The sequence below is a fragment of the Thunnus maccoyii genome, chromosome 6 (genome assembly GCF_910596095.1).
Source record: "Thunnus maccoyii chromosome 6, fThuMac1.1, whole genome shotgun sequence".
Classification (NCBI taxonomy): Eukaryota; Metazoa; Chordata; class Actinopteri; order Scombriformes; family Scombridae; genus Thunnus; species Thunnus maccoyii.
The window spans coordinates 21,246,111-21,271,939 of NC_056538.1; the positions used below are offsets into that span (position 1 = coordinate 21,246,111).

Consider the following 25,829-nt stretch of genomic DNA (forward strand, 5'->3'; position numbering starts at 1 on the left):
ATTAAACTCCATGAGAAATGATAATGGTGGTGTCTCGTTTAGGAGTGAAAATAAATGAATGTGTTACGAAGGTATATTTTTAAAGAGAAAAGTTGTTGAAATATACAGTATATTTAGGAGGCATGCCAGAAATGACTAATTTAAAGCCCAAATAATACATTTTAATGACACGACGATAATGAATTGTCTGGTTATATTGCATGATTTAGCATAAAGGGCGCTATGATTGAAACACTATCACAATGGCAGTTTTTAAATATAGCGACACTTGCTATATAGTCCTTGTGTTGGTCTTTTTTTTTTTTACTCATTCTTTACAGCTACTATCTTTTGTGTCTTTACAACCAATCTTAATGTGTTGGGTCTCTGGACCGGATAAAATGCACTAAAGTTATACGAGAGCAATAGAAACACCAAGGGAGTGATACCACTGTAGCTGATGACAGGAGAAATGTATTCTTCATAGCCTATAGGGTACATGACAATCCATTAAACCAATCGCACAATACATAATTGCATAAAAACGTGGATATTATCAGAACCTTCTTGGCATGGCAATATAAACAGCTTAATCGCATTATTTTCAATATCAAAATAAGGGCAATCAATACACTGTGAGGCTGAAAAATGAGAAAAGGCAGAAAAAGATGAAGGAAGAGAAGAGAAAACAACAGCACATAACAGAGAGCCTGATGCCATTTAATTGATGAGTTATTAAAATCATTATTTCTCAGAGTCCCAGTTCTATCACAGAGATCGATGGCTGGAATACTAACACACACACACACAAACACACAAAGCCAAATCTGTCCTGTGTGTGTGAGATGGTCAGCTCTTTGTGCCCTTCAGACTAGTGTGGTCTCTCAGTGAGATAAACTCCCACACACACACACATACACACAAGCACATACGCACACCTGAGTGCACTAAGAGAGCAAAAACACGCCTGCATGCACACATACCAACACACAGTCACATGTAAACACACAAATCAATCTGATCTCAGAGGATGTGACTGCAGTGTGGTGATGCGCTGAAACATCTGCATCAGGCTGTTTGCTGTTAGAGCAGCAGCTCGACTTGCCGATCAGCCCGGGGAAATGTCCAATCAGGAGAGGAGGTGTGCCAGTGGAGATGCTTGTTAATCGCAACATCGGAAATCAATTTACATGCACAGTGCGTGAGAGGAGTAATATGGAAGTCAACATTTACTCTTTCACCTGAGTCCCTGAGTACAAAAAGAGCCTGCTGAGAGATGTAGGTGTAACTGATGTGCTCATGTGATTACATGATTTGAGATGCTATTTCCTCTTACTGTTATAGCTATGGGTACTTTCAAGTACTTTCCACTGAGGCAAATGGATGCATTTATGTAATTTTGCTCAAAACTTTAAATTCTATTTGAGCAGAGAGGATGGCACATAAAAGCAGGATACAGAAAGAAAAAGACACTCAAATTTGGAGGCGTAAATTAACAAAGAATCAAAATGATAAACTTTTGTTGACTGCAGCGAGAGAGCCGTTTCATACGGATCAGATAACCGTGTGTAGAGACCTATATATTCACAGAATAGCCAGGCTGCTACTGCAGTTTCACAGCCATCAATACTAGGCTGGTGCAGGCGATATAAACTGACCTACAGTATGAGGCACAGATAAGAAACAGCAGCACCGAGGAGGCTTACATCATGCACACATACAGATGTGAGGTTAATTTCATATCTATAGTATTCTCATTATCAATTAATCTCTAAAGTGTTTGTTATGTCTGACAACAATCATTAAAAAAAGCAGCAGATCTTCACATTTGAGAAGCTGGAACAAGCTAATGCTTGACATTTCTGCTTGATAAATAACCATTGATTGATTATCTAAATTGTTGTTAGGGATTAATTGTCTGTCAATCAACTAACTGATTAATTACTGACACACACATGAGACTTCAAACCTTCATGTACTAAGGCAGTGGTCATGCTGGGAAGGAAATAGTTAAAGGGTTATCAATATGGAAAAAGAGGAAGGCCCACTTTTATTCTAATCTGGGAGAGGGGAAGAAGAAAAAGACATCCCGAGCGAGAAGTGAGGAGGTGGGTGGGGTGTGACGGGTGAGAAAATGATCATACAGTCTATCAAAATGCAAAATGGAGCGCTTGGGACTATTCCCCCTGCCGCTATTAACCAGTAAGAGAACTGCTCTGGTTAACATATGGTGAGGGAGCGAGGGAGGGAGGGAGGGAGAGCATGTTCACACACACACACTCATACACACAAAATCGGTGAGGGGGCTTCTTTCAGTGATCAAAGACTAAGCTCACTCACTTAGACCAAACCAGCCTTCCAAGACATGGTAATGGGGTGGGATGGAAATGACTTCAAAAAAAAAAAAAGGGCAGGAGTGAGAGAGAGAGAGAGAGAGAGAGAGAGAGAGAGAGAGAGAGAGAGTGTGTGTGTGTGTGTGTGTCTGTCCATGGGTGCTTCTCTGCGTATGATTTGGAGGAGTTAGGGTGCATTTAAATAAAATAAAATAAAATAAAAGAAGAGGAGGCTTTTTGTGGTATTGAACTAAAGCTCTGCAAACACATACACACACACACACACAGGATACATCTCTTCGTCATGACCGTAGCAACCAGAGAGACACCTATCTGTCAGTGTGCAGGCTTGTCTCACTCCTCCGCAGGTCATTACGACTCAATCGCGGGGCATTTGAGTGAGCTGGTGCAAACAGCACTCAGTACAGCTCTGTCCCACTGGGGGAGAGACGATAATGCACTTCTGAAATATGACACCTTCCCTGGCACCGCACTACCACTATATACAACCCTCTATATATTACAGCACAGTGAGCCTGCCCTCTCCTATGATACAGGCTCTGAATGACTCCTGTGTATGTTGGATTTCTGTTTCCTTGTTGAACACAAGCAGATCACTTCATTAAGAGGGTGGCATGCTGGGACATTTTTTCATTAGTGAATGAGGAGCAACAATTAGAGGTTTTACGCACGATATTGAGGAATTATTTCAAGATTCCAGCTAGCAAATGCTGTGTCAACAATGTCACCTGTGTTGTATATTTCATGCTTAACCTCATTAAACATGACCACCACCCCCCCACCCCCTTGGCACGCTGTTTAAATAAGCTCTGTGTAAAATGGTTAACAACACGGGCCCATGGCTGTAAAATTCAGCTGTCCCATTGATTATGGGGTAATAGCTGGATAGATTAATGTGTTTCTCAGGGGGGTTCACGCCTCGGCAATGAATCTGAATCACTCGCATGGACACAAGCAAGTGGAGCAGCCTCCATATCCAATAACCTGCATTTCTATTCTCACTCATATTTCACACGCCAATTACTACTGGTTAGTCCTTCACCAAGCTTCCACTGTGCGTGTCCCCCTTTGAATTAATTTGGAATGTCATTTTTTTGGAAAGTGATAATGAAATTCAGCTGTCGAGTAGTGCAGTAGTGGAAACGGATTGGGACCGTTGCAGACCCAAAACAAGGAAGTTTAGGGGTACAAGCAATGAATGAAAGAAAGTATGTGTGTGCTTGTCTGTGTGTGTGTGCGTGTTGCACCATCATAATATATTGCAGAGTAAGTCGAAAGCTGTGATGGAACAGTGCTTTCAGAGCTCACGTGCTCAATATCCCCAGCCGCCGATAATGCGCAACACTACATCACTGGCATTAAATATTCAGAAGCTCAATACAACCAGGTGAACTTGTGCACCTACACTCATCCAATCACACAAAGGAAATGTTCAATTTTTCTCTGCACACAAGAAAAACTGATCAACATTATGATGTAAATTACAACAGCAACTCTCCTCAGATCAGCTGAGTTTTTAAAACATGTTGCATGAGCTCTGCTCTCAACCTGAGGGAGGCATGACACCTTTAGTCATCTGAGCAGCTCAGCTGTGCCTTTAGCACTCCTTGCTGAAAATGAAGACATTAACACTGGGAGGTAGAATATTTAGTATTAATGAGACCTTCTCAGCTGCTGTCATGACAAAAATCTTTAAAGTGGCCTCAAGCCAACATGAAAAGGCAATTTGCCTGACTAAATTGAATTCAGCCAATTGTGCCATTTGAACTGGCGAGGGAAGCAAAATTCAATGAAGTTAAGGTTACTATGATTTAGTTTTGCACATGATAAAAGGTTTTCGCTGTCCAGGGTGCTGATAGTCTCTCCAGCTGTAAGCCACTGAGGAATAATTGCCTTAACATTGTCATATTGCAGAGAATGATTATTTTAAAGAATGTTCATCTGGTCTATAAAGGCTTATTTTCCCTTAGGAGTGTCTCTGCTGTTATGAGCACTATAAACATCAACTTACTGCTCTTTAAAAAAGATCAGAAAGTCAATGACATCATTGCTAAAATGTTCCCCCACCAGAGGAGAAGATATCACCAATATGCAATATTTTCCCAGAGAGGTAAAGCAATATGCACAACCCTCTTCTCACTAACTACACATATTCTGACAGACTGCCTATTGCCTTTTCATCTGAGTGTCTCTTACCTGGCTATTAATGCACAGAGCAAGGTGTTTCCTCTCCTGAGCCAGACTCCCGCTGCGCAGCCTCGCCTCCTCTCCCTGGTACATGCTTCTGGAAGGACACCGCTCAAGTTAAGACACACACACAAAAAACTCCAAATATGAAATCAGCTGTGAGCCTTTCGCATGTGAACAGCCTGTACTCGTCTGTGTGTCCAAGCTGCAGAGAGTACCGTTATGCAGGATTTTTTTTTTTTTTTTATCACACATCAGTGCATGTCGAAGCAGCCTACACTGTCTCATGTATCCTACATAAGCACTGTTGCCATACACTCCTTTCTAAGACCAGTCGGTGAATGTGACACTAACCTGTACGTGCCGTTCCTCAGCATGACGAGCTCCCTCTCCGCGGTCAGACAGAGATGAAGTGAGCACTTTGAGACAGGAGCAGCCGGAGAGAGCCCAGACTTGGAAAAATCTCGCAGCCAATGGGATGCTGAGCGTGCGCGCGTTCCCCCCCCCCCCCCCCCCCCCATACAGCGCCCCCCGCGTGCACGCGTGTCTGTGTGTGTGTGTGTTGACTGTGTCATTTAACTTGGCAGTGGGGCTTTAATCACTGCATTCATTATTCTGCACGCCTTCTCTCTGGGGAAGGGCAATCGCATGCTACAGTATCTCAGCCCATTATACGCGGCTTTTGAAATGCTTCACGGTACGTGTGCAAATCTATTTGCTCATAGCCTAGATATGGCGTTATAATGGTTTACATCACACAGGTGTGGGCTGGGAACGGGAGGGACGCACAAGTTGAACAAACACCTTCATTTGGTATGCTTTTTTTTTTTTTTAAAGAAGCACACGTCAGCAGTTAGATGAGCAGCAGATAGGTGAGGTAAAAGGAGAACTGGTGCATCTGTTAATTAAGGTTTATTGCAAGGATCCCAAATTATCAAACCTATCCGAGTTGATCTTTTGAATGGCGGACTTTCAGATCTGTCCAGTGACTAATTACTACCAAAGGATCCTTCTACCGGTGACCTACAGCCTTGTGTTTCTGCTTGGCCTGGGTTTAAACGGTGCCCTGCTGTGGTGTGTGTGTTATCAGACGCGCCGCTGGAGCAGCACCGTCATCTACCTGACCAACCTCGCCGTGGCGGATCTCCTCTACGTGCTGGCCTTGCCCCCTCTCATCATCAGCAATGCCATGGGAGGCCTGTGGCCCTTCGGCAACATAATCTGCAAAGGCGTCAGGTTTTTCTTTTTTGTCAACCTCCACTGCAGCATGATGTTCCTCACCTGCGTCAGCGTGCACCGCTTCATCGGAGTGTGCTTTCCCATCGCCGCCGTGCGCCTCAGGACCAGAAAACTCACCTTGTTTGCGTCAGGGTCCGTTTGGGTCCTGGCCACGGCGGAGATTTTGCCGACACTGGTCTTTGCGCACACAGGTGTGATCAACAACAAGACTGTATGCTTTGAAATGACAAACCCGCGACAGTTTAAGGTTTACTTCCCTTATGGGTTGTTTTTAGCCATAGTGGGTTTTCTGATCCCATTTCTTGTCGTTATCACCTGTTACTGCTCTATGATCAAGGTGCTTTACTGTAGGGCGGCGGACAGCATCTCCAATGCCACGACAGCTCGTATGCGCAACAAGTCCCTGTGCACTCTTTTGGTCGTGTGCCTCATGTTTGTGGTGTGTTTTGTGCCTTATCATATTGCTCGGACTGTCTACTTGTTTGTGAGGGTCTACATGCCCGGAGACTGTCAACTGCTGAACATCGTCATGATCTCCTTCAAGGTCTTGAAGCCAGCGGTCAGTTTCAACTGCTGCGCAAATCCTCTCCTCTACTTTTGGGGTTCTGCTCGTTACCGTCAAAAGCTCCGGACCTGGCTGTGGAGCAGGAAGACGAGAGTGCAGCCCAGCTTATGTCTGGTGGATGCAGGCAGCACACACAGATCCGGAGGATAGAGAGCAACCATCATCTTAACAGTGACTTTTATCATGAGTTAGTGCGCAGAAATAACAGTAAGGACTGTGCCAAGACTGCCTACAAGCTGTGTTTAATATCTCTTTTTATTATTTTAAAAATAACATTTGACAGCATTCAACAGGCCACTGAAATCCCTGACTTGTGAGATTAACTTTTTTGTATACAATAACTTATTCAAATAACTTAATGTAATCTATAAAACCTGGAGGGTAGGCAAAAGCAAAGAACTGATAGTGCAAATACTATGGCGCCTATTAAAAAGCAATGATACTGTGGCCAGAGGTGACATTTAACATTTGAGGGAACTGGTGCCCTCTGTTGTTTGCAGAGGGGCGAGTCTCTAAAACAGCAGATACCATAATGCAGCAGTCCAATTTTATGATACAACCCCCTGAAAATATTTTTGTGTTGTTACTCTAGTTCTATAAAAAGGCACAATAAACAAAAGGCAAAGAGAAACTAACTACAAAAAGTACAAAAATAACATCTGTGGTGACAATACTTAGTCACAAAATGCCTCAGCAAATGCAAACTTAACAAAGGAAGAGATACCTGCCTAAATACCCAGAAGTCAGTCTCACATGACTATGAGGCTATAAATACCTTGAAGGTAAAAAGTGCCTCAGTATAAAGTGCAAAAACCAGACACCTTTTAAGCACAAATTTTTAAGTGCATGCTTGTCTGGAGCCACAGAGTAACAGTGTTGGAGAAGCAGACAGCTGAACGAAGGGCATCATTTCAGAACACTCCTGTGGGCAAGTGATGACAGATGGGTAGAGCAGTGGTCTGGGAGCTGAGAGCAGAGAGGGAAGGGAACAAGAAAGATTAAAGACCACAGTTGTAGCAGGAGTTACACACATATAATTACACAGTGGTGTTGCAGTAAAACTAATCTTTCTGGTCCCCTATTATAAAAAAACAAACAAATGTATTACCGGTGTCAAGATTAGAGGCTGACTGAAATAATAAATGGATTGCTGTTTGAATCATGTCTAATCGTCCAGTCAATTTATGTGTGTGCACATACCTGTGTGCCCAACCTGGAGAGGTACCGGTTGCGTAAGCCGAAAGCAGACATGGGTGTTAGTCTAGCAAGCTCACCCTCTGTCAGCTTACTGGGTCGCCTTTTAATCCTGTAGGAATAGTAATGTCACCATCTTTATCATCTCTACAGCCAACACCAACATGAGCACAGTTATATAAATATTACCGGTAGAATTAATCGCTCACACTCTGCTGGAAAAGGCTGAGAAAATAACTATTCACCAAAGGTGCTGGAATAAAACTTACTGCAGAACATATTTCAAATGTCTTCAAATAAATTGCTTTTAATGGAATGTCATTGTTCCAGAAACAGTCAAGTATCAAATGTGATTTGGTTTTACAGAAGACTGCAGGTGATTATTTAAGTGACTTTACATCCAATTTTACTTTGTTTGATGACACAATTTATCTTCTGTAATTTCTTAAATACATTAGTTCTTGTACACAGCTCGATGACAGTTAGTTTAACACAAATATTCTCAGTTAAGCAAAGACTGAACTTCGGTCTCAACACCACGGAGCAAATGAGTGACACGTGAAGAGAGCAGCATGTTTCTAGCTGTGTGACACAGTGGTTATTTTAATGTGCAATCACAACATTTTAATGTTACCCTACTGACCATTTCCTTACAGGTGTTGGGCTTTTTCTTTAACATTTTCAAGAAGACTAATTTGCCCAACTGAGGTAGTGAATGTTTATCATCCACAGTGTATGACCCTGATAACACAGGAAGACAAATCTCTCCCCGTATTACTGGAATGATGAGAATTAAGCAGAGTGCATGAATATTTTGTTGCACCATTCAGATGAGGCAGGCAACAATTAGGGGCAGCGCTTAAAATAAGTTAATTACCTGAACGTGATAAAAGAGCAAAACAGCCCACAAAACATAATTTATATGTGGAACTGATTCTTCAAAAGGTCACATTAATAAAAGAGTTTTTAAAAATTTGAAACTGTGAATAACATTACATGGATAAATGCAGCCAAAAGTGTGCCTTTCTCTTTTTCTTATCCATCTTATCATTATAGTAATGTAGCATTTGATGATGCGAAAAAAAATAAATTTTTATGAACCTCCGAAACCAGCGAAGAGCAGATAAAGGAATTAAGAAATGAAAGAATTGAGCAATAAAGATTTAAACATTAAAGAGCTATGCTCTTTTTGAGATTATCCACCATAAAAGGTCAATAGCGCATGTGATTAAAACTGAATATAAACGCACTCTGCCTAAGGAGAGACCAGGAAGGGAGATTTTGGTTGGCAATTATTGTGAATTCTAACAAATGATATGTACATAGATGTACTGCTGAGTTGTCTGCAATAAGGGAAATAACAGACTCTAGCTGAAAACCATTTGTATAAAGAAAAACATATAAAAAACATTTAAAAATACCCACAAAAGTTACCTCTATATACATATAAAACAATTGAATTAATATAGGAATCCTATATTGAGAGTTGCATTCCTGTGTAATCAAATCTACTACACTATTAATCAGGGATATAGGCACCTTTTCACATGACAGAAGTCATCTCTGTCAGACAGTTCAGACATTTAAAATGTTTTAAAACAATTTTCAAGCAACTAAACTTTCTTCTGTAACTGAAGAAACTTCATGCTGAAGTTTGATGCACGCAGGTGTCAGTGGAGAGTAAATATTGGAGGAGATGTCAGTAACTGTGGAGTCATTTGTCAGTGTGTTGATTGGGATGTAATCAGCTATTAATACACGGTTGGTTATGTAATAGCCGGGGCCAGACAGTCAGTTGTGCTGGGAAGAGCCACAGATGACAGCACTGGGCGGAGTCAGTAGTGCAGTCCCGCCCCATGGCAGATGATTGACAGCTCTGGGGTGGACAGTGCAGCCTGCTGGCTCTGAAGCCCAGGACCATGTGTGTTCCCTCATCATCATCATCATCTGGAAAATATCAATTACAGCACGGACCGGCATATTAGTCTGAACTTTCACATAGCATGAGCTAGAGAAAACATAGAACATATTATGTATATAGATTAGACTGATTAGATACATTAATAAAGAAATAGAGAGATAGACATAAATATCGTGAACCCTGTGATGCAAAGAAGGAGAACAGAAAGTAGTCATAACCACCAAGAAAACTGGTGTGGTTTGTTTTTCTGTTGTAAACACAAAATAATCCAACCACAGGTTTGTGTGGTATTGGCACGTGACATTTAGTACGTATGGATTTGATTTCAAATTACAGATACAGCAACCATTTCCTCCATCATGTTGTGGTAGAGAAAACCTCACTTCCTCATTTCTTTGTTGTTTTGCTTTCATCTCATGATTAATGCCAGACAAAGTCTAGTTAATCGAAAGTAATAAAACTCGAAAAACATTTTCTGTCTTTCACCACCCGAGAAGATGAGTAAAAGCCTTAAATCACAGTGAAATGGCACAACTAAGTTTTAAACACCAGAGTAGACTTTGCTTTGTTTTTTCCGGTGCCAGTACATGTAGCACTGGTAAAGGGAGCTCATTCTTTAGATAGTTTTGGTGGCCTGTCTTGCTTTTAGTCCACATGACCGACAAGTTGACAACTTGTTTGCAATAAGCTAGGGAGAAATGGAAAACAAAAATGGACACCATTTCGGGCATTTATATATATTTTGCCTTCAAATATATCAATATTGATAACTGTCACACTCTACCTTGTTACCAGTTAGACAATCAGCAGTTTCTGGGAATAAGCCCTCAAGAAACAATCTTAGCCCAATCAGATCAACCAATCAGACAAACATTTCATTGATAACGTGACTCCTCACCTCTCCAAACTGTTAACTATTTAAACTATGAGTTGTAGACATAAAATAAAGCATGATTCTACAACTCTGCATGTGAGTCATGTGGTCAATGGGTAGAATATGGGATCAAAGAACAAATCCATAAAAACCTCTTGTGAGTTAATGAGGAGAGCAGCAGCATTTACAATAACTCTCACATTGAAAATCATGCTCAAACTGTTAAATCATTTTTTTTTTTATCTCACTGGACACTCAGACTAGAACAGAATAGAAATGTATAGCAATTTCAGTAGATTTGTATTAAATTGGCTACAGCAGGCTTAGCTAAGGAAATGTCTAGAATAAATTAGAGCAGGAGCTCTTTTAAGTCTTCCAAAATATGCCTGTGCCACTTGATTATATGAGTGGGTTGTTAATTATGTTTCTGAGATGCTTGTTTAATTGTTGGCTGAGTGGGTGGAAAAGCAGTGACGGAGGGTACTTACTCTGCGTCTGAAGTGGCTTCTTTAAGGAGCTTGGCTCTGTCTGAGGCTGACCGGTTCAAATCTCCTCCTGAAGCAAGAGAGGGAGATGGAGAGATTAAGAAGGGAGCAATTGTGGAAGAGTAGTGAGTGTGGTGGTAAGGAGTGGGTTGTGCTGAAGAGTGGCAGAGTAAAGTGAAGAGTAGTCACACGTGAAAATGAAGGACAGGGGGAGGCTGGGAAACAAAATCTAAGAGAATGTGTGTAGAGAAAGAAGAGAGGAGTCAGAGAGGCGGGTGGGGAGGGGGAGAGCAGTGGGAGAGTTCAAGGCGCCAGTCTTCTCTTACCTCTGAGATAATCCACAAAGTACAGCATCACCACTGCCATCAGTGCAACTGCAAGAGAGGTGAGCATAAAAACAATGTGGAAAATCACTAAGACTGTCACTCAAAAAAGTCCAACTGGAGTTTGAATGATTTTACTCTCATAAACACACACACACACACACACACACAAAAACAGACACAAAATACTGACTGCAGATGCAGGCGCAGAAAAACACTTCCAAAAACAGGTATCCTCTGGTGTCTAGTATGGCTCCTGCTGCCATGGCGATGAGAGCAAGTCCCAGGTTCTGGATGGACTGCATGCTGGGGGCGGACGATGAACATCATTGTGAATAAAAAATAACAACATCAACTGATTGTTGATGGATTGACTAAGCAAAACTGAATATGTATGAGGTAAGTCATAATGATGCCATTAGGGGTACATACAAGCCATAAGCTGTCCCCAGTTGATGCTCAGGCACCACAAAGGCCACCATGGGCCACAGTGCACAGGCCAGTAAGGAGTAGGAGACACCCAGCAGCGACTGGAAAACAAGCAATCATACACATGCTCTCAAATTACTTAAAGTATTCCTTGGTATGATGTGCTATGGTCAGTTTGGCTGTCGGTAATTATAACAGTCATTTGGTACTCTTTTCTAGTGTTTTATAAACAAAACGATTAATTGAGAAAATAATTGCCAGATGAATCGATAATGAAAATAATTATTAGTTGCAGCTTTAATGCATTTAAAATCCTATTCTAGAACTTGAGGAATGGTGCTATTATTATATTCTTTAAGCAAAACCCTGTGTTAACTCCTACTGCTACGTCAACAACATGACCTTTTGATACAGTATCTAAGTCATTTTAGTGTAACTACAGTTACAGAAGTTCAACAATAACTTCAAACATGTTTTGAGAAGCTACACAGTTTACCTCACCTAACAGACTTAGATTTCTAATGAATACACTGACATTTGTAAACGATGCAAATTAATTACAGCAGTTTATGAATGTACAAAATATAATTTTGCTTGGAGTATAGAGCCTGAGGTGGGCATTACCATGCCGATCCATGGGTTCCAGAAGGTGAAGGCCAGTATCATGTGAGCGGCGAGTGTGGTGACCACGGCACATATTACCCAAATCACATTCCTCCCTGTCTTGTCAACCAGGAAGCCTAAAACTGGAGATGCGGGGGCTGAGATGATGTACACGATACTGTGAAAGACAGAGAAGAGCATGAAGGAATGCTAAAGAGACACTGTTCAATATGATGAAGTAGATATACTGGAGTATATCTACTTTACTGGAGTATAAGGTAGATATACTGGTACTAAAGAGATTGAGACTTAGCCTCAGACTGATGACTAAGTGAAACATGATTGATTTTTATAACTGGATACTATAAAAGGTGTGGTTCTGTAGCTTGATTAATGACAGAAATCTGAAATGAGACAAACTATCTGCAAAAGTCAGTCCTTCTGTGTGATATCAAGTTTTTTTTTTTTACATTATGTAGGATTTTAGTTTGTTCCTGGCTTCAGATGGCTGATAAAAGTGCTGCACTCAAAATGTAATTTTGGCTAGTGATCCATTGGAATAAGAAAATGCACCCAAAAAAGAACTGTAAGTTATATAAGCATCAGCAGACAATAAAAGTGCTGGTGTCTTAAGGTGGATTGGTCTCAATGGCCTATTACACTTGAGTTACCTGTTGACAGCTCTGGCTTCAGCTGGGGAAAAGTTGAATTTTTCAATGAAGAATACCCTGTGAATAAAAAGACAAGATGATGGGCTCACAGTACACAAAGCTGCTTAGCCTTTATATTGATGTGACCACAAGGGGAGAAGGTATTGAGATGACTCCTGCAGCAGGTACTGCAGCTCTCAGTCTTACATACATTGTTTTCTGCCCCATTTGCATAACAACTATTTGCTCTGTAAGCACTGACCCTCTGTGGAAAAACCATGTCAGTTGCTAAGTGATTTGAGAGCGCCTTTCAGTGAAGGAAATGCAGGTTGTGATAGCTTCAATTGGTTTCTTTCACTGACAACCCATTTGTCAAAGCACCTTCCATTTCTGACCCCCCCTCTCCCTCCCTTTGTGGTTTGATGACAACGCAGCATTGGGAGGTTGCACCGTTGAATCTTTCCTCAGACACACGCATTGTACTAATTTAATGATGTTCTCTATTTTATTCACGCTAGGAGTATGCACACACATCCAAGCCGAAGAGGGCAGGGCTGAAAGTCTCTATTTTATTCATACCACACATATAAAACATAATACCATTGTGTTTAGAAGTTGAATTCTATTCTTTCCTCACACAAGGACGATCAAAATATTTTCATCATACACGAAAATAATATCCCATTTCTGTATTCAGTGTATGAAGTATTGAAGCCCCCGAGTTTAGAAATTATATGTAATTATAGCACCTTTAAAATGATTCTGATGGAATACGTGTTTGTTTATTTTCTACAGTAATAACTAGTGCCACTAGAAGCTCTAGAAGTCAAGTTCTACACATATGAATCTTAATAAGGAAAAAAATACCAACAAATAACCTTTCCATTGCACTAATCCAAGTAACTCGGTTTATTTTCTATAAATAAAATGTCTTAAAGGGGAAGTATCATGCACATTTCCAAGTCTATATTTATATTCTGGGGCACTATTGGAATATCTTTGCATGACTTACAGTTAAAAAAACTCCTTATTTATCTCATATTGGCCCTTTATGCAGCCCCTCAGTTCAGCCTCTGTCTGAAACAGGCTGTTTTAGCTCCTGTCTCTTTAAGGCCCTCCCGATGAGCCCACTTGGTTCTGATTGGTTAGCCATCCGGAAGCTGCATCATGGTCGACTTTTGTCTGTTGGGGGCTACATAAACAAACAATAGTTGTTGGATTTCACTTCTTTTCTTTGTTCTTTATCCGAAATGGAAACTTCTCAAATACCTCCGTACATGTTCGAGCCCAACTCTGATCTGAAATATGCGCGTAGATAACGTGAACAACCTGTGGAACAACCTTAGCAACGAAGACAACAATGGACGGCTATTTGTGGGAATGCACAAACAATCTGATGTCATCATGAGGAGGAAGTGGAGGTAACTTTGCAAACAGAGCATTGCAGGATAAAGTATATAAAAACAGAAAATCATAAAAAGCATGATGTGTCCCCTTTAAGTCATACAGACGAGACAACGCCCTGACTTACTCGAGTAACACAAAGACATGTCAGCACTACTGGAGGTTTTTTATTGTAGGATGGCACCAATGTAATACTCACTGTCCCAGTCCAATAAAAGGGAAGATGGCCACGTAGTAACCCACACATATGATGAAGATGATCCACAGGGGGAGGGGGAAGTCTTTTACGTCTGTCAGCTTGATCACCTCACCTAACATGTGAAATTAACCCACAAACACACACACAGATCAGCTTGAGAGCATATTTATTTTCCACCACTGTAAAGAGGGACAGCTTCTCTGACAATGAAGTCATTCGTTCTAAAGGGAAAATTCACCAATATAGCACACATTGAACTGAACTGCCCCTGCTGTTTATAAAGGAAACTACAGCACAACAGAGGGGGCTAAAGCCTATTAGCAGTCTAGCCGGTGTGTCAATTTTAAGTAGATAACAACAACAAAATGTGACCTTACAGTCTGTTTTCGGATCAATACTGACTGTGATAAGCTAGTAGTTTTTGACATGTGTAGGTCAAAGAGGAAAAACAACAGATAGGAAAGACATTGTTAGAATACATCACCTGTTTTTCCCTGCTCCTTGTGAAGGATTTTCTCTGCTCTTTTGTCAAGGAATGCCAACACCAAGGCACAGATCAATGAGAATAAGCAGGTTACCGCAGCTAAGGAAAGAAAACAGGAATTAAAAACATAAATAAACATGGAGGAGACAAAAAAGAAAGTAAAGAAACAGAAGTTCCAGTTATACTTTGATGATAAGATTATCAAGGAATTCCTGATGACTGCTGATTAATTCTATTTTTCACATGAGCTGATCTCAAATGGTCAGATTAAAGTTGAATTAACAGTGGCAGTGGAGCCGGAATACAAAATAAAGCGCACAACTGCAAGGTTTGCAAAAGTGGAAGCACTTCTAGCATTGCTAAGTAACTGCAGAAAATTACAAGAACTGACGCCTCTTTTAACTCGTGATTCATCATATAGCAGCCAGCAGCACTTTTAGTTCTCTATATCACTTCTCTCTATCTCTGCTGGCTGTGTTATCTGAGATCACTAATTACAGAGAGAGGATGTAGTATCTCTAGCAGAGACACAGATAAAGTATTTGTAACCTGAGTCTTAACATTTAACTCTTAGCAATATCAGTTGCACACTTTACCTATCATGAGTGATGCGCCGAGTGTGATGTATCCAGAAGAGCCAACAACATCAGCGACTCTGTTGTACACCCAGCCCATGATGTTCATGTTCACTGTGCTGCCCTTGAGACGGAGGATGAATGGACTTAAAGCATATATTCACTGTATCGATGACATGTGATTTATGTAGCAGGCTCATTCGCCATGGTTATGATCAAGACAAGCATTAACACGTTATCTGAAAGCCTAGATAAATTGATGTTTTGTTGGCAGCGTCTTTACCAGGCGGGCCATGCTCAGCTGAAGGCCAAACACCAGATTGAGCTCCTTTCCTTTAAACCAGTTGACTGCATAGGTGTTCTGGGCCACAGCCAATGACTCTCCTCCAATACTACCCAAAAGAAAACAAAGAGTAGGAGCATGTCAGCTATGTGACAGTACAAGACCAACCTGAGAATCATCAGATTTTCATATCCGTTTACAGTAGAAAGTCTGTGACCAATTTAGAACAGACAGGTCAGTTTTGGAGCGTCAACACAAGGCCTTTGTATTGTGAAATTCCAGCTAAAGTGTGCTGAATAGAAGTATGTGCAATATGGACGCAGAAAACTGGCCACTGACATGTAAATTTGTTAATTATGTTAATAAAATTAATAGTTTTCAACACAATGGCACAATTATTATCTCACCCAAACACAAAACGTCCAACTTCCATCAGCCAGAAACGATTTAATAAAGCTCCAGCAGCAAATATTACCTGTGCAGACAGAGAAATTATAATAAAATAATAAATAAAATAGGATTTTTTTTGTTCATGTTAGTGTACCTACTACCTGTTGTTTTCATGTGTGTGTGTTTTTTCAAGTTAGTCAAGATGAAAAATGTGCATCTGTATGTATTTCTGACTGTGTAGAAACAACATACCTGTCCAACACAGACAAACAGGGAAAAGATGATGGTTCCCAGCCTAAAAAGAAAACAACAGAAGATGAAACCAACCAAGGGCACAACAGCTTAACCATTCTTTCACTTTCACTTATGGCCAGTGCATATAAACAAACACTGAAATCAAAACAGATGGTGACTGTCGGTGATCATACCTGATACCAAAGACCCTGTCCAGCAGGAATCCCCCAAAGAAGCAGAGAACCACATTGGGCCAGGAGTACCAGGCATATAGCTGCATGAACTTTGCAGTGTTCAGGTTCATATCCTGGTACAGAGATTGAGAAAACACATCAGATTCTTGTCAGCTTTGGTTTTCAGCTGTTACATCCCCATAATAATCTAGGAGTGGAATACAGAGTATAGTGTGTGGATTTAAATATAACGAAATCCTCTAATTGCAGCATTTTTTAGGTTCATTTGCGTGTTCTGGTTGGATTAAAATGCAGGTTTCACCCCAATACAGAATTCTTTTTTAGCTGTTTTTAATTAAATGTCTAACTAAAGGTGGGACTGTGCTATTAACGCATGATGACAAGTTTAAACTTTGTTTTTACAAAGGATGACTTACCTGAAGGACTTGAGTCTGAAGTGCAGCTGGGTTGTCATAACAGAAGTAGCTTCCTGAAACAAATAAACAACATCAGCAGACATAACTGTGATTCTTTAAAGTTAAATACTTGAGACAACTTGACTTGAGGGTAAGAACACTACAAACTTCATTTACATATATAATGACTTTAAATTAGCCCAAAATCTCCACAATAACATGTCAGGATGCTTAGTGAAGTTTAACTTGTTCCAGCTCACCGAATCCCAGGAAGCACATAAATATCAGGACAACCACTCGGTGCAGGAGGTGGCTGGGGTCGCAGATGGCCGGCAGTGGTCTGCCGGGTCCCCTGGCTGCCTGTCTGCCGGTGAACGACCCCCTGTCCTCATCTTCCAACAGGCTCCGCCGCTCTTCAAAATCCGCCATGTTCGTTTGTTTAGGATTTACGGGGGTAGGGGGGGTGAGGTGACGCCAGCCGGGAGAAAACCAGCGGACGTAGGCGATCGATCATATGACCCAATAGGCATGTCACGTGGGATTAGCCTTGTAGCTTGTAGCTATCCGATTGGTGCGCCAATTTTTCTTCCTAGGATGGCGAAGTCATGGTTCGCCTTACTCTGCCTCTGATTGGCTAGTTTTTGTTCCCTTTGTTGGCTGGGTTTGGGAATGCGAGGTTGAGATTGGTTAGAGTTAGAGAAGGAATACCACAGTAAGCCAATCAGAGGTAGAGTAGGGCGGGTCATGACTTCGCCATCCTAGAAAAAGAAATCATCGCGTCAGGTGCTATGTCTGCGCGCGCCTGCCGAGAAGTTCAAGCGGCTGGCGAGAGCGCGCGCAGATAAAAGCTTCAACTGTAAGATATTGTATCGATTTCTGAGAAGACTTTTAACACAAATACCTTCACTAACTCAGTTTGTAGCCAGTACCACGAACATAACAGGGTTAAAGTGCAGTCATAAGATTCGCTAGAAATACGTTTGTGCACTTCGTTTACCAGAAAAAAACAGACATTTTAAAAACAACATATCATTATGATATTATCAGTATGAGATTAACGTTATGGGATCTTTATGTAGTAATTATGGGAAAGTATGAGATAAAATACCCTCCTCTCCTTATTCTGAGAAAAGTAAAACAACAACAACAACAGCAGGAAAAATGTATCTCAAAAGTGAAGAGTAAAAGAAGAATATGGAGTAAATCACCACGGGCCTGTTTCAGAAAGCGGGTTTAGTGAAAACACTGAGTTTGTTCGCCCTGAGATGAAGGAAACTCTGGGTTTTCAGTTCCAGAAAGAGAGCTAAGGTGACTGAACCTGTGAAGCTAGCCTGCCTGCTGGCAGGTTTTCTTCATCAAACTCTGAGTTTCTCTCTGTCTCCTCCCTCTTACAGACTCAGACACCATGTTTCATTTCCTCATTCATTTAGTCCGTATCAAAGCGCATTCAGTAGCGGAGGTTCACCATCTGTAAGAATCTATATCTCGGCTGGTTGGATATTAGTTTAGTTACTCAGGACTTTCTAAAGTTAGTTAAAGTTTAATGCGCATCAGTTGTTTCTTTGAACAGCAGTTTTTTCTCTCACATTCAAATATTCCACAGCGTGAATTCATCCTCAGCTCAGAGTCAAACCTCCGCATGTCCTTCTGTTATAACACTGAGACTGTCAGTTTGTTAGAGCAGCTCCTGACCTGAAATATTTATTGCACATAGTGTGTAATCTCAGTTTAAATTGAAGAAATCTCTATGAAGCTTTAGACTTGTTGGATCAATTGAATAAGTATCTCCATCACTCATCATGTGGTTGGTCGCACTGACGGAACATCATTCCCATAATATTGTAGATCATATGTTAATATGCTGAGTGAGCAGGATTGCGGTGCGGCTGCAGAATGTAGATTGAAAGTGAGATTTTTAAATAGGAGCATAATCTTAACGCGTTTTGACAGCATTTCAGTGACAATGTTTAAACTTACTACATTTGTTGAAGCAGCTGAAATAAAGTCACTGAATGTTGTTGAGCTGAGATACAAATAGATGTCTAAAAATTTAAAATCTACTGTATTTTAACCTCAACGCCTTTTCAAGGGCAAATCAGCAAACACATTATTACTGATCAGACTGTGAGTTTACAGTCATGTCTCTGTGTCTTTGATCTATATGTTTTAAATCTTTAACTATATTTTTCATCTTCAGTTGCTGGTTCCTGAGGCTCTGCCTTTTATTTACCTGTTGCCATGGTGACTCATAGTATCAGGGCTCCATTGATGATGGCTTTTTTCATTCATCAAGCACACGCTTAACTCAGAGTGAACATAATCAGCTGTTCTGAGACCAAGAGCTCTGAGTTTCCTATCTCTGTGTTCAGGGTTAGACTCACAGTTTGCTGAACCTGTTTTCTGAAACAGGCCCCACATTCTGTTAGGTTTTTATGTTTGTATTGGGGATTTTGGTTTATTTGTTTGTTTTTTTGTTACTTTTGTATGACAAGTCTGGACTGTCATCTATGGTTCAGCCTCACTGCTCTCTGTAACCCTGTTTCCAGCAGCAGCAGCAGCAACAGGCAGCTGTTCTTGCAAAGTGCAAACGGTCTCTGATAAACCTGCTAAGTGCCCAGCAACTAGTGGCAGGCAAGTAGCAGAAGAAAGCTATATATAATTGTTTTTTTTGTTCGTTTTTTTTCCAGGAGGTGGTGATGCAGCTAAGGACAGTGAAAATTGAACTGGATTTGTCAGTTGGCCGGATAGACAATTCTTGTGGATTTTGCTCTGTCATCTTGACATGTAAGAAGGCACATATTGCAAACCTTATAACAACTCTATAAGAAATACAATTTCTGCTTTGTTTGTCTGTCAGCTTTTTGTAGTTATTTTGCCCCTAGTGGACAAAATTGATTGTTGCAGGTTTAAATATGTGGCCTAAGACTTACTTTTCTCTATACTTTGTCCATGTGAATGTCAAAGTTAAGGATATATTTGGTTTTGCATGTTGTTGAGTCCCAGCTCTGTTTGTGGGCTGAGTTTAAAGTCATGTATCTTTTGGTTATATAAAATGTACATCCTTCATCTCAACTCAAGTTTGAGAAAAGTGAGTGTCAAAAGTGTCAAAATAACTTTTTTGACCTAAAGCTTTAATAAGCAGCCTTAAAGCCAACGCTCTGGGGTGTCTTGACATAAAACAGTGAAACAACTGCTGATTGGCATCACTGACACATAGACCTGACAGATTTCTCTGATATGCAAGCTGTACCATCTTGTTCCATCAGGACCTCCACAAGGATCCAGCTATATGACACTTTCAGCCCCCACCTCCACCTGCCTCCTATTTATCTGGCCATTCTCTGTCCCCAACTTGTGTCTGTGCATACTGCTAGGCAACACTATCTGTGGGGTTTATTTAATTTCCATGAATGTCATTTAGAATTTCTCATAATTCACTACTGTGGGGTCATCTGTCAGAGGATTTAATCTGAGGGTGACGAACGGTCCTTCCTTTGGCTGCAGTCGCCGCTCCGACCGCTCTGTAGCTCATTAATTTCCTGCCCAAATATCAGCCTCTGTCGTAGCCAACAGAGGGTGGGATGGAGGAAGATCATATTTCATTATTACATTAATCAGACCCACATGCAGACACGATTGTAAATCAGGTGGAGTATGACATTAATCCTGCAGAACCGGTTTGTGAATGTCCTGAAACCCGTCTTCGGGAGGGGGGGTTGCAGTGTTGGAAAAAGTCAATTTATTACAATTCTATATATTTTTTCTCCTCTTGTTCGATTCAAAAATTAATCAGGTGCTTGCTGCAATATGCAATATTGTGAAAGACTACATGCCCTACTTGCAGGCCTAGCTGGGCCTTTATAGATGTGGTTTACATTCAGTCTTATCAACAACATGATCTCTGCAGTTTGCAGTTCCTGTTGGCCAATTGCCCCACAATGATAAAATGTATCTCAGACACAGTTACTACTGATAATGAAATAGTAAATATAAAGATAAAGGAAACTTAAGCATCTCTAATCAGTGCTTTTCAGAAGGGGAGCTACAAATAAAGCCTATGTTTTAAAAAAAATTTGTATCTAATAATCTAAAAAAATACTTTCATTTCCTGTTATATAACAGCCTCGTGCTAGAGGAGCCATGGGTGGTTGAGGTGGTTTTACCCTCTTTTCTTTTTGGCCATCTTTGTTGCACTGCTACCTCAGCTCAGCTCTGTGCACATACATTAATGTCTCTCAGGTTTTATCAGAAATTGCAACGATTCCTGCCTCAGTCCTGTGTCTCCCTATCTATTGCCACTTCCCCAGTAGCTCTCTCCCTCTCTCTCCCAGTGTGTGTGATTGTGTGAGTGGAGACAGGTGTGCTGGAGTCACAGCAGAGCCCCACCAGCTGCAACCCGTTCCATAATCAAGACTTCTGCTTCTACTCAGCCCTGCCAGATCTACATTGCCAGATTGTAGCCTCTGCTCCAGTCAGTTTACGCTTCAAGGTTTCTCCTGCATTTATCAGTTTTCTTGTTGTTGCCTGTTTTCTCTAGCCTGACCCTGTCTCCTGTTCCCTGCAGTCCTGTCTGCTCTGGCTTCTGTCCCTGTCTCCTGTTCCCTATAGTACCTCTGCCCTGTCTCCTTTCCCATGTCTCCTCAGCCTTTCTTCCCTGCCCTTGACCCCCACTCTACCCAGCTTCTACGAGTTCCATTCTGGACCTGCTCCCCTTGCCCCAGCCTGCCTCATCTCCGGGTTCCCAGCTACCAGCCCAAGCCCCAGTTTCCCAGCTACTAGTACTAGTTTCCCCTGGCCTGCTTTAATAAATACCCCGTCCTACTGTGTCCCTGTCTCCTTGCCTCTGTGCGTCTGCACTTGGGTTCACCTGCTCGACCCCACGTAACAGAAATGCCATTTGACCACACGTTTTAGACTCATGTCCAACCCGCTCACGCTAACCTTGAATGTGATCTGTATGTAATATGGATTGTGGCATGTTTATTAACAAGCTGTTCTGGTCACATAAATGCTATGTACTAATGACACAATGATAAGCTCTATCATTGCTCTGGTATTATTATAAAGATTAATAGGTTTCCAGCATAAAACTTCAACACCATGCAGTTACAGTATGAAAAATATGTTTTTATTATTATTTATATCACACAGATGTTTTAGCTGTATTATTACAATTGTTATAAACTTGCTATAGTTCAGTCCTCAAATGATTACACCACACACTGTGTGTGTGTGTGTGGTGTAATCATTTGAGAATATGTGCTGTCAAGATGTTTGCCCTTTTGGTCAAACTTTTGCAAAGGGAAAGTGCAGTTTAAACAAGATTAGAAGGAAGGAAGCAGAAGATGACAGTAAGCACAGTTAAGGAGATGTGTTGGATGACTTAGCAAACATGCGAAAGTTCTTGGTTAGCACTGTATCAGAAGCGGAAGTAATGTTGACATGAAATTCATGAGCACTTTCATACTTTTTTACAGACTTTTTTCTGTGATGCAGCATTGTCTTTTCAGCAGATTTTGACCATTTTGCATCAATTTTAGAATTTTTACATCCTCTGTCATCAAAATAAAATGCTACTGACAGATAAAATTACACAATTATCCCTGTGCCTCGACAGTTATTAAACATGTCTCAGTGTACTTTGTCCAGTGTGTCACTATGACATGCCATTGTATGACAGTCTGTTACTGTGGGCTATCTGTGACATCTCCAGCTGAGTTGATGTTGCTGTTGGGGATTCCATGGCGCCTTTGTGGAGGAGCTTAGGGCTGAATGCAGCTGTCAGTCTTTTCCTAAACACCTTGCACAGGAACACGTAGATGAGCGGGTCCAGACATACATTAGTGGCTGACAGCCACAGGGTGGTTTCCTTGGCAATGTAGAGTGCCTGGCAATGACTCGCCATGTTACGGGTTTGGGTCAGAGTGTATGGAACACGGGCAAAGTGAAAGGGGGCGAAGCAGATGAAAAACACCCCCACCACCACGAAGACCTTCGCCTTGGTTTTGCGACTGGCAGACTGAGATCTGCTCTTTGAGGCTTTGTATGACTCATACACCTTCTTGCTGATGAATGTGTAGCAAACCACCATCAAGGCCAGGGTGCCCCAGAAAACCACCTGCAAGTAATACACATCAACAAAGTATTAAACAAAGCAGCACCTTCCCACAACTTTTTTCATGACTACTCTTGAATTATGGCTGAAATTCAAAAGTCAGATGTGTCAATATTGTAATAATTATTTAGTAGATAGTGAACACTGCAAATATATTAATATATATATATTTATCTATATAATATATATCTCTCCATCAGCTGGTTAACTTAGCTTAGCATAAAGACAAGACAGAAGGGAAACAGCTAGCCTGGTTTGGTCCAAAGATAACAAATCCACCTACTAGCACCCCTAAAGCTCACTAACTATCACGTTCTATCTCATTTGCTTAATTTAAACAAAAACATACATGTAAAAAAAAAAAAAACTGTGGCTTTACAAAGGTTACATGCCGGACTACTTCTTAACTGGGAGCAGTGATTCCAAAAAAGATGTTCCCAGTCTTTATGCTAAGCCAAGCTAACCATCTCCTGGTTGCAGCTTCATATTTAAAGGACAGGTAAGAGTGGCATCAATCTTCTCATCTAACTCTCAACAAAAAAGCAAATGAGCACATTTCCAAAAAAATTTAACTATTAATTTATTTAATAGCTACCTGACAGAAGTAGTTGAATCCCTCATGCCAGAGCAGGCCGGCTTTGCTCTTCATGGAGCTGCACTTCAATTTTCCTCCAGAGACCTTTGGTGGCTGGTCACTTAAAATAACGTTGGGTAGTGCTAAAGATAACATCACCGCCCAGACAGCTGCACTCAAGACCTGACCGACACGGACCCGCTGCAGGGCCGACTTCCCAAAAGGCCTGACTATCTTCAGGTAGCGGTCCAGGCTGATGAGGCCCAGCAAAAGGATGCTGATGTACATGGTGATGTAGAAGAGAACTGCAGAGTACCGGCAGTGAAAGGCACGCAGTTGCCAGGAACCCACACCTGCATCACTCAAGATTCTCAGAGGGATGGTCAGAGTCATCAGCAAGTCGGCCACCACCTGTTGTTAAAGGATCACACATAGCTTTTCTTTCTATTTTGTTGCTCTGCACTGACAACAACATTCATGAGCAAAACCTTCTGTGTCTTACCACATTCTTTAGAAATACCACAAATGTTGAGGTGCTGGGGATGCTAAAGAAGATCCATGCAGCCAGGGAATTCAATACAAGGGCGAATACAAAGAGGACGCTGTACAGACAGGGGAAAACCACAGCTGTCACACTGGTATCACGCACACACTTGATGGAGGCGTTGGACAGGGTGTTGTTCATCTTGCAATCTTCGGTGGACCTTAGAAGGGTCGAGAGAAAGAAGAGATGATATGATAACATTAATAATGATGGCATTGATACATACAATAGGTATAATAGACAGAGATGATATTCATATGAAGAAATAAAGAAATTATATGAAGAGGGAACACCAAAAGCTAAATATGTACAGAAAGATTACAGCATTTTGGCTGCTGAGCTACGACTTATTGTGTATTATTGACGATGAGTTATTTAATTATCTAGTTTATCTTCTAGACTATAGTCTGAATGATCAAGTATTTCTTTGTCTTTAAATCCAACAAGTAAACTTAAATTTAAACATTTCATGCACACACTGCATACAGTGTAACCCCTATGCTATACTACATTTAGAAAGCAACCCAACAAGTCAAATGTAGAGATACACTGAATACGCAGTGATGAAACCTCCAACGACTACTGTGTTTGTTCTTTGTGAAATATCCTCCCGTCTCTGTCACTAACATGCCATTGCAGTAAATCTCCAGGATGTGCCGCCTTTACATTGAAAGCCTTAACAGCTTAGAATAACTTTGAGGGCAGGAGCAGGTACTATGGCAACGAATATATACAATAAAACTTTTGTCTGTGCACACTAACGTTAATTAGACCTGTTACAACGGTTGTTGAGCAAATTATGTGATCTGTGTTCTCAGTTCCCTATTTTATCTGAAGATGTACTTGAGTCTTACCTTCTTATGATGTCCTTATCGTCTGTGACTGTAGAAGCATGTGAAGAACAATGAGGAAAGCAGTGAAAAAACACAGTATTTCAAAAAGTATAAATAAGGGAAGTAACCAATTCCACTTCCCCTTTCTTACCTACAGTAAGAAAAACAAGAGGAAAAATGCAGCTGAGAATCTCTCAAATTATACTATCGTTCTTATTAATGAAGAAGTATGAAATACTACTTCTGACCTAAAGAGGTTTCAGCCTTGGTCTTTCTCAGTATTTCTCTCTCCCTTCCTTTAAATGTGTGTGTTTGATGCTCTTACAATGGGTGGTCTCTGGAGCTACTGTGTGGCTGTCTTGTCACAATCCCAATGAGGTTGCCAGTCTTCCTCCGGGTGAAAGACCCTTTCCTTCCTTGCTTCCTGTTCCAATTGTCTGCTGAGAGGCTTGTTCTGCTCCGTGCCAGTCCTCCTGCCTCCGTTGGCTTGCGTCAGTCTCGGTAGCTGCTGACAGGCGAACACCAAAGCCATGGACTCATTTCTCGACACTCAAGGTCTAGAGATCTCCTGCACCCCACTGCTCCTCCCTCCCTCCATTCTGCAGCTTATTTACCCCACCTCTATCTCTCTGTCCTTTCTCTTCATGAGACTCGGTCTTAGCAGCAGCAGCCAGCGAGGCACAAACAAAAGCTGTGGTTTTAGTGGGAAAGAATGTATACTGTGGGCAACATGTATATGGGCCACTGACGTCTCAGATGATGTGTTTTTGTTTTTCTCTTCAACTTTACCATAAATGCCAAC

General features: G+C 41.2%; 4 protein-coding genes and 1 long non-coding RNA gene across 10 annotated transcripts in view; 2 read left to right on the forward strand and 3 right to left on the reverse strand.

The window, feature by feature from the left end:
- Positions 1 to 4,956, reverse strand: part of LOC121898962 — a 124,278-nt gene extending 119,322 nt beyond the window's left edge. Inside the window, exons 1-2 of the mRNA XM_042414505.1 lie at positions 4,875 to 4,956; positions 4,530 to 4,617 (exon numbers count right to left, since the gene is read on the reverse strand). Of these exons, the coding sequence (XP_042270439.1) occupies positions 4,530 to 4,617; positions 4,875 to 4,897 (111 nt within the window). The 5' untranslated portion in view covers positions 4,898 to 4,956. The remainder of the gene's footprint in view (positions 1 to 4,529; positions 4,618 to 4,874) is intronic.
- A 417-nt stretch (positions 4,957 to 5,373) lies between these two features.
- On the forward strand, positions 5,374 to 6,474 carry LOC121898963 (P2Y purinoceptor 3-like). Its single transcript, XM_042414506.1, has one exon. The coding sequence runs from the start codon at positions 5,482 to 5,484 to the stop codon at positions 6,472 to 6,474; it is 993 nt and encodes a 330-aa protein (XP_042270440.1). The 5' UTR covers positions 5,374 to 5,481.
- Positions 6,475 to 6,560: 86 nt separating this feature from the next.
- mfsd1 (major facilitator superfamily domain containing 1) lies at positions 6,561 to 17,484 on the reverse strand. Of its 2 annotated transcripts, XM_042414420.1 has the most exons (17): positions 17,222 to 17,484; positions 16,983 to 17,035; positions 16,567 to 16,679; positions 16,391 to 16,433; positions 16,156 to 16,223; positions 15,749 to 15,857; positions 15,487 to 15,589; positions 14,891 to 14,989; positions 14,407 to 14,518; positions 12,825 to 12,881; positions 12,175 to 12,331; positions 11,554 to 11,651; positions 11,315 to 11,427; positions 11,125 to 11,172; positions 10,802 to 10,868; positions 7,525 to 7,630; positions 6,561 to 7,290 (listed from the first exon to the last, which is right to left on the reverse strand). In XM_042414420.1, exons 1-17 carry the CDS (start codon positions 17,388 to 17,390, stop codon positions 7,231 to 7,233), a joined length of 1,575 nt encoding a protein of 524 aa, XP_042270354.1. In that variant the 5' UTR covers positions 17,391 to 17,484; the 3' UTR covers positions 6,561 to 7,230. The 2 variants fall into 2 exon arrangements, with proteins under 2 accessions (XP_042270354.1, XP_042270355.1); XM_042414421.1 differs by lacking the exons at positions 6,561 to 7,290; positions 7,525 to 7,630 and adding an exon at positions 7,799 to 9,465.
- Positions 17,485 to 17,547: 63 nt separating this feature from the next.
- Positions 17,548 to 22,002, forward strand: LOC121898908. 2 transcript variants are annotated; one of them, XR_006096572.1, is made up of 4 exons: positions 17,548 to 17,817; positions 19,649 to 19,745; positions 21,293 to 21,432; positions 21,526 to 22,002. It is a non-coding gene; the product is annotated as an uncharacterized LOC121898908 (long non-coding RNA). The 2 variants fall into 2 exon arrangements; XR_006096571.1 differs by having other exon boundaries at positions 21,293 to 22,002.
- A 65-nt stretch (positions 22,003 to 22,067) lies between these two features.
- LOC121898907 (P2Y purinoceptor 13-like) lies at positions 22,068 to 25,829 on the reverse strand. Of its 4 annotated transcripts, none has more exons than XM_042414425.1 (5): positions 25,353 to 25,829; positions 25,049 to 25,076; positions 24,153 to 24,354; positions 23,672 to 24,061; positions 22,068 to 23,079 (listed from the first exon to the last, which is right to left on the reverse strand). In XM_042414425.1, exons 3-5 carry the CDS (start codon positions 24,333 to 24,335, stop codon positions 22,618 to 22,620), a joined length of 1,035 nt encoding a protein of 344 aa, XP_042270359.1. In that variant the 5' UTR covers positions 24,336 to 24,354; positions 25,049 to 25,076; positions 25,353 to 25,829; the 3' UTR covers positions 22,068 to 22,617. The 4 variants fall into 4 exon arrangements, with proteins under 4 accessions (XP_042270359.1, XP_042270358.1, XP_042270357.1 ...); XM_042414424.1 differs by having other exon boundaries at positions 25,049 to 25,178; XM_042414423.1 differs by having other exon boundaries at positions 25,049 to 25,829.

What these genes read in the sequence shown, in the direction of transcription:
- LOC121898963 (XM_042414506.1), top strand. Translation starts at nt 5,482, where the DNA reads ATGGCGGACTTTCAGATCTGTCCAGTGACTAATTACTACCAAAGGATC.
- mfsd1 (XM_042414420.1), bottom strand. Translation starts at nt 17,390, where the DNA reads ATGGCGGATTTTGAAGAGCGGCGGAGCCTGTTGGAAGATGAGGACAGG. An exon ending in TTCAGACTCAAGTCCTTCAG is followed by an intron (nt 16,680 to 16,982) that starts GTAAGTCATCCT and finishes TCTCTGTACCAG; the next exon opens with GATATGAACCTGAACACTGC. An exon ending in GAAGCCACTTCAGACGCAGA is followed by an intron (nt 7,631 to 10,801) that starts GTAAGTACCCTC and finishes CTATTCCTACAG; the next exon opens with GATTAAAAGGCGACCCAGTA.
- LOC121898907 (XM_042414422.1), bottom strand. Translation starts at nt 24,410, where the DNA reads ATGCCATCATTATTAATGTTATCATATCATCTCTTCTTTCTCTCGACC. An exon ending in TGGTATTTCTAAAGAATGTG is followed by an intron (nt 24,062 to 24,152) that starts GTAAGACACAGA and finishes CTTTAACAACAG; the next exon opens with GTGGTGGCCGACTTGCTGAT. An exon ending in GATTCAACTACTTCTGTCAG is followed by an intron (nt 23,080 to 23,671) that starts GTAGCTATTAAA and finishes TATTACTTGCAG; the next exon opens with GTGGTTTTCTGGGGCACCCT.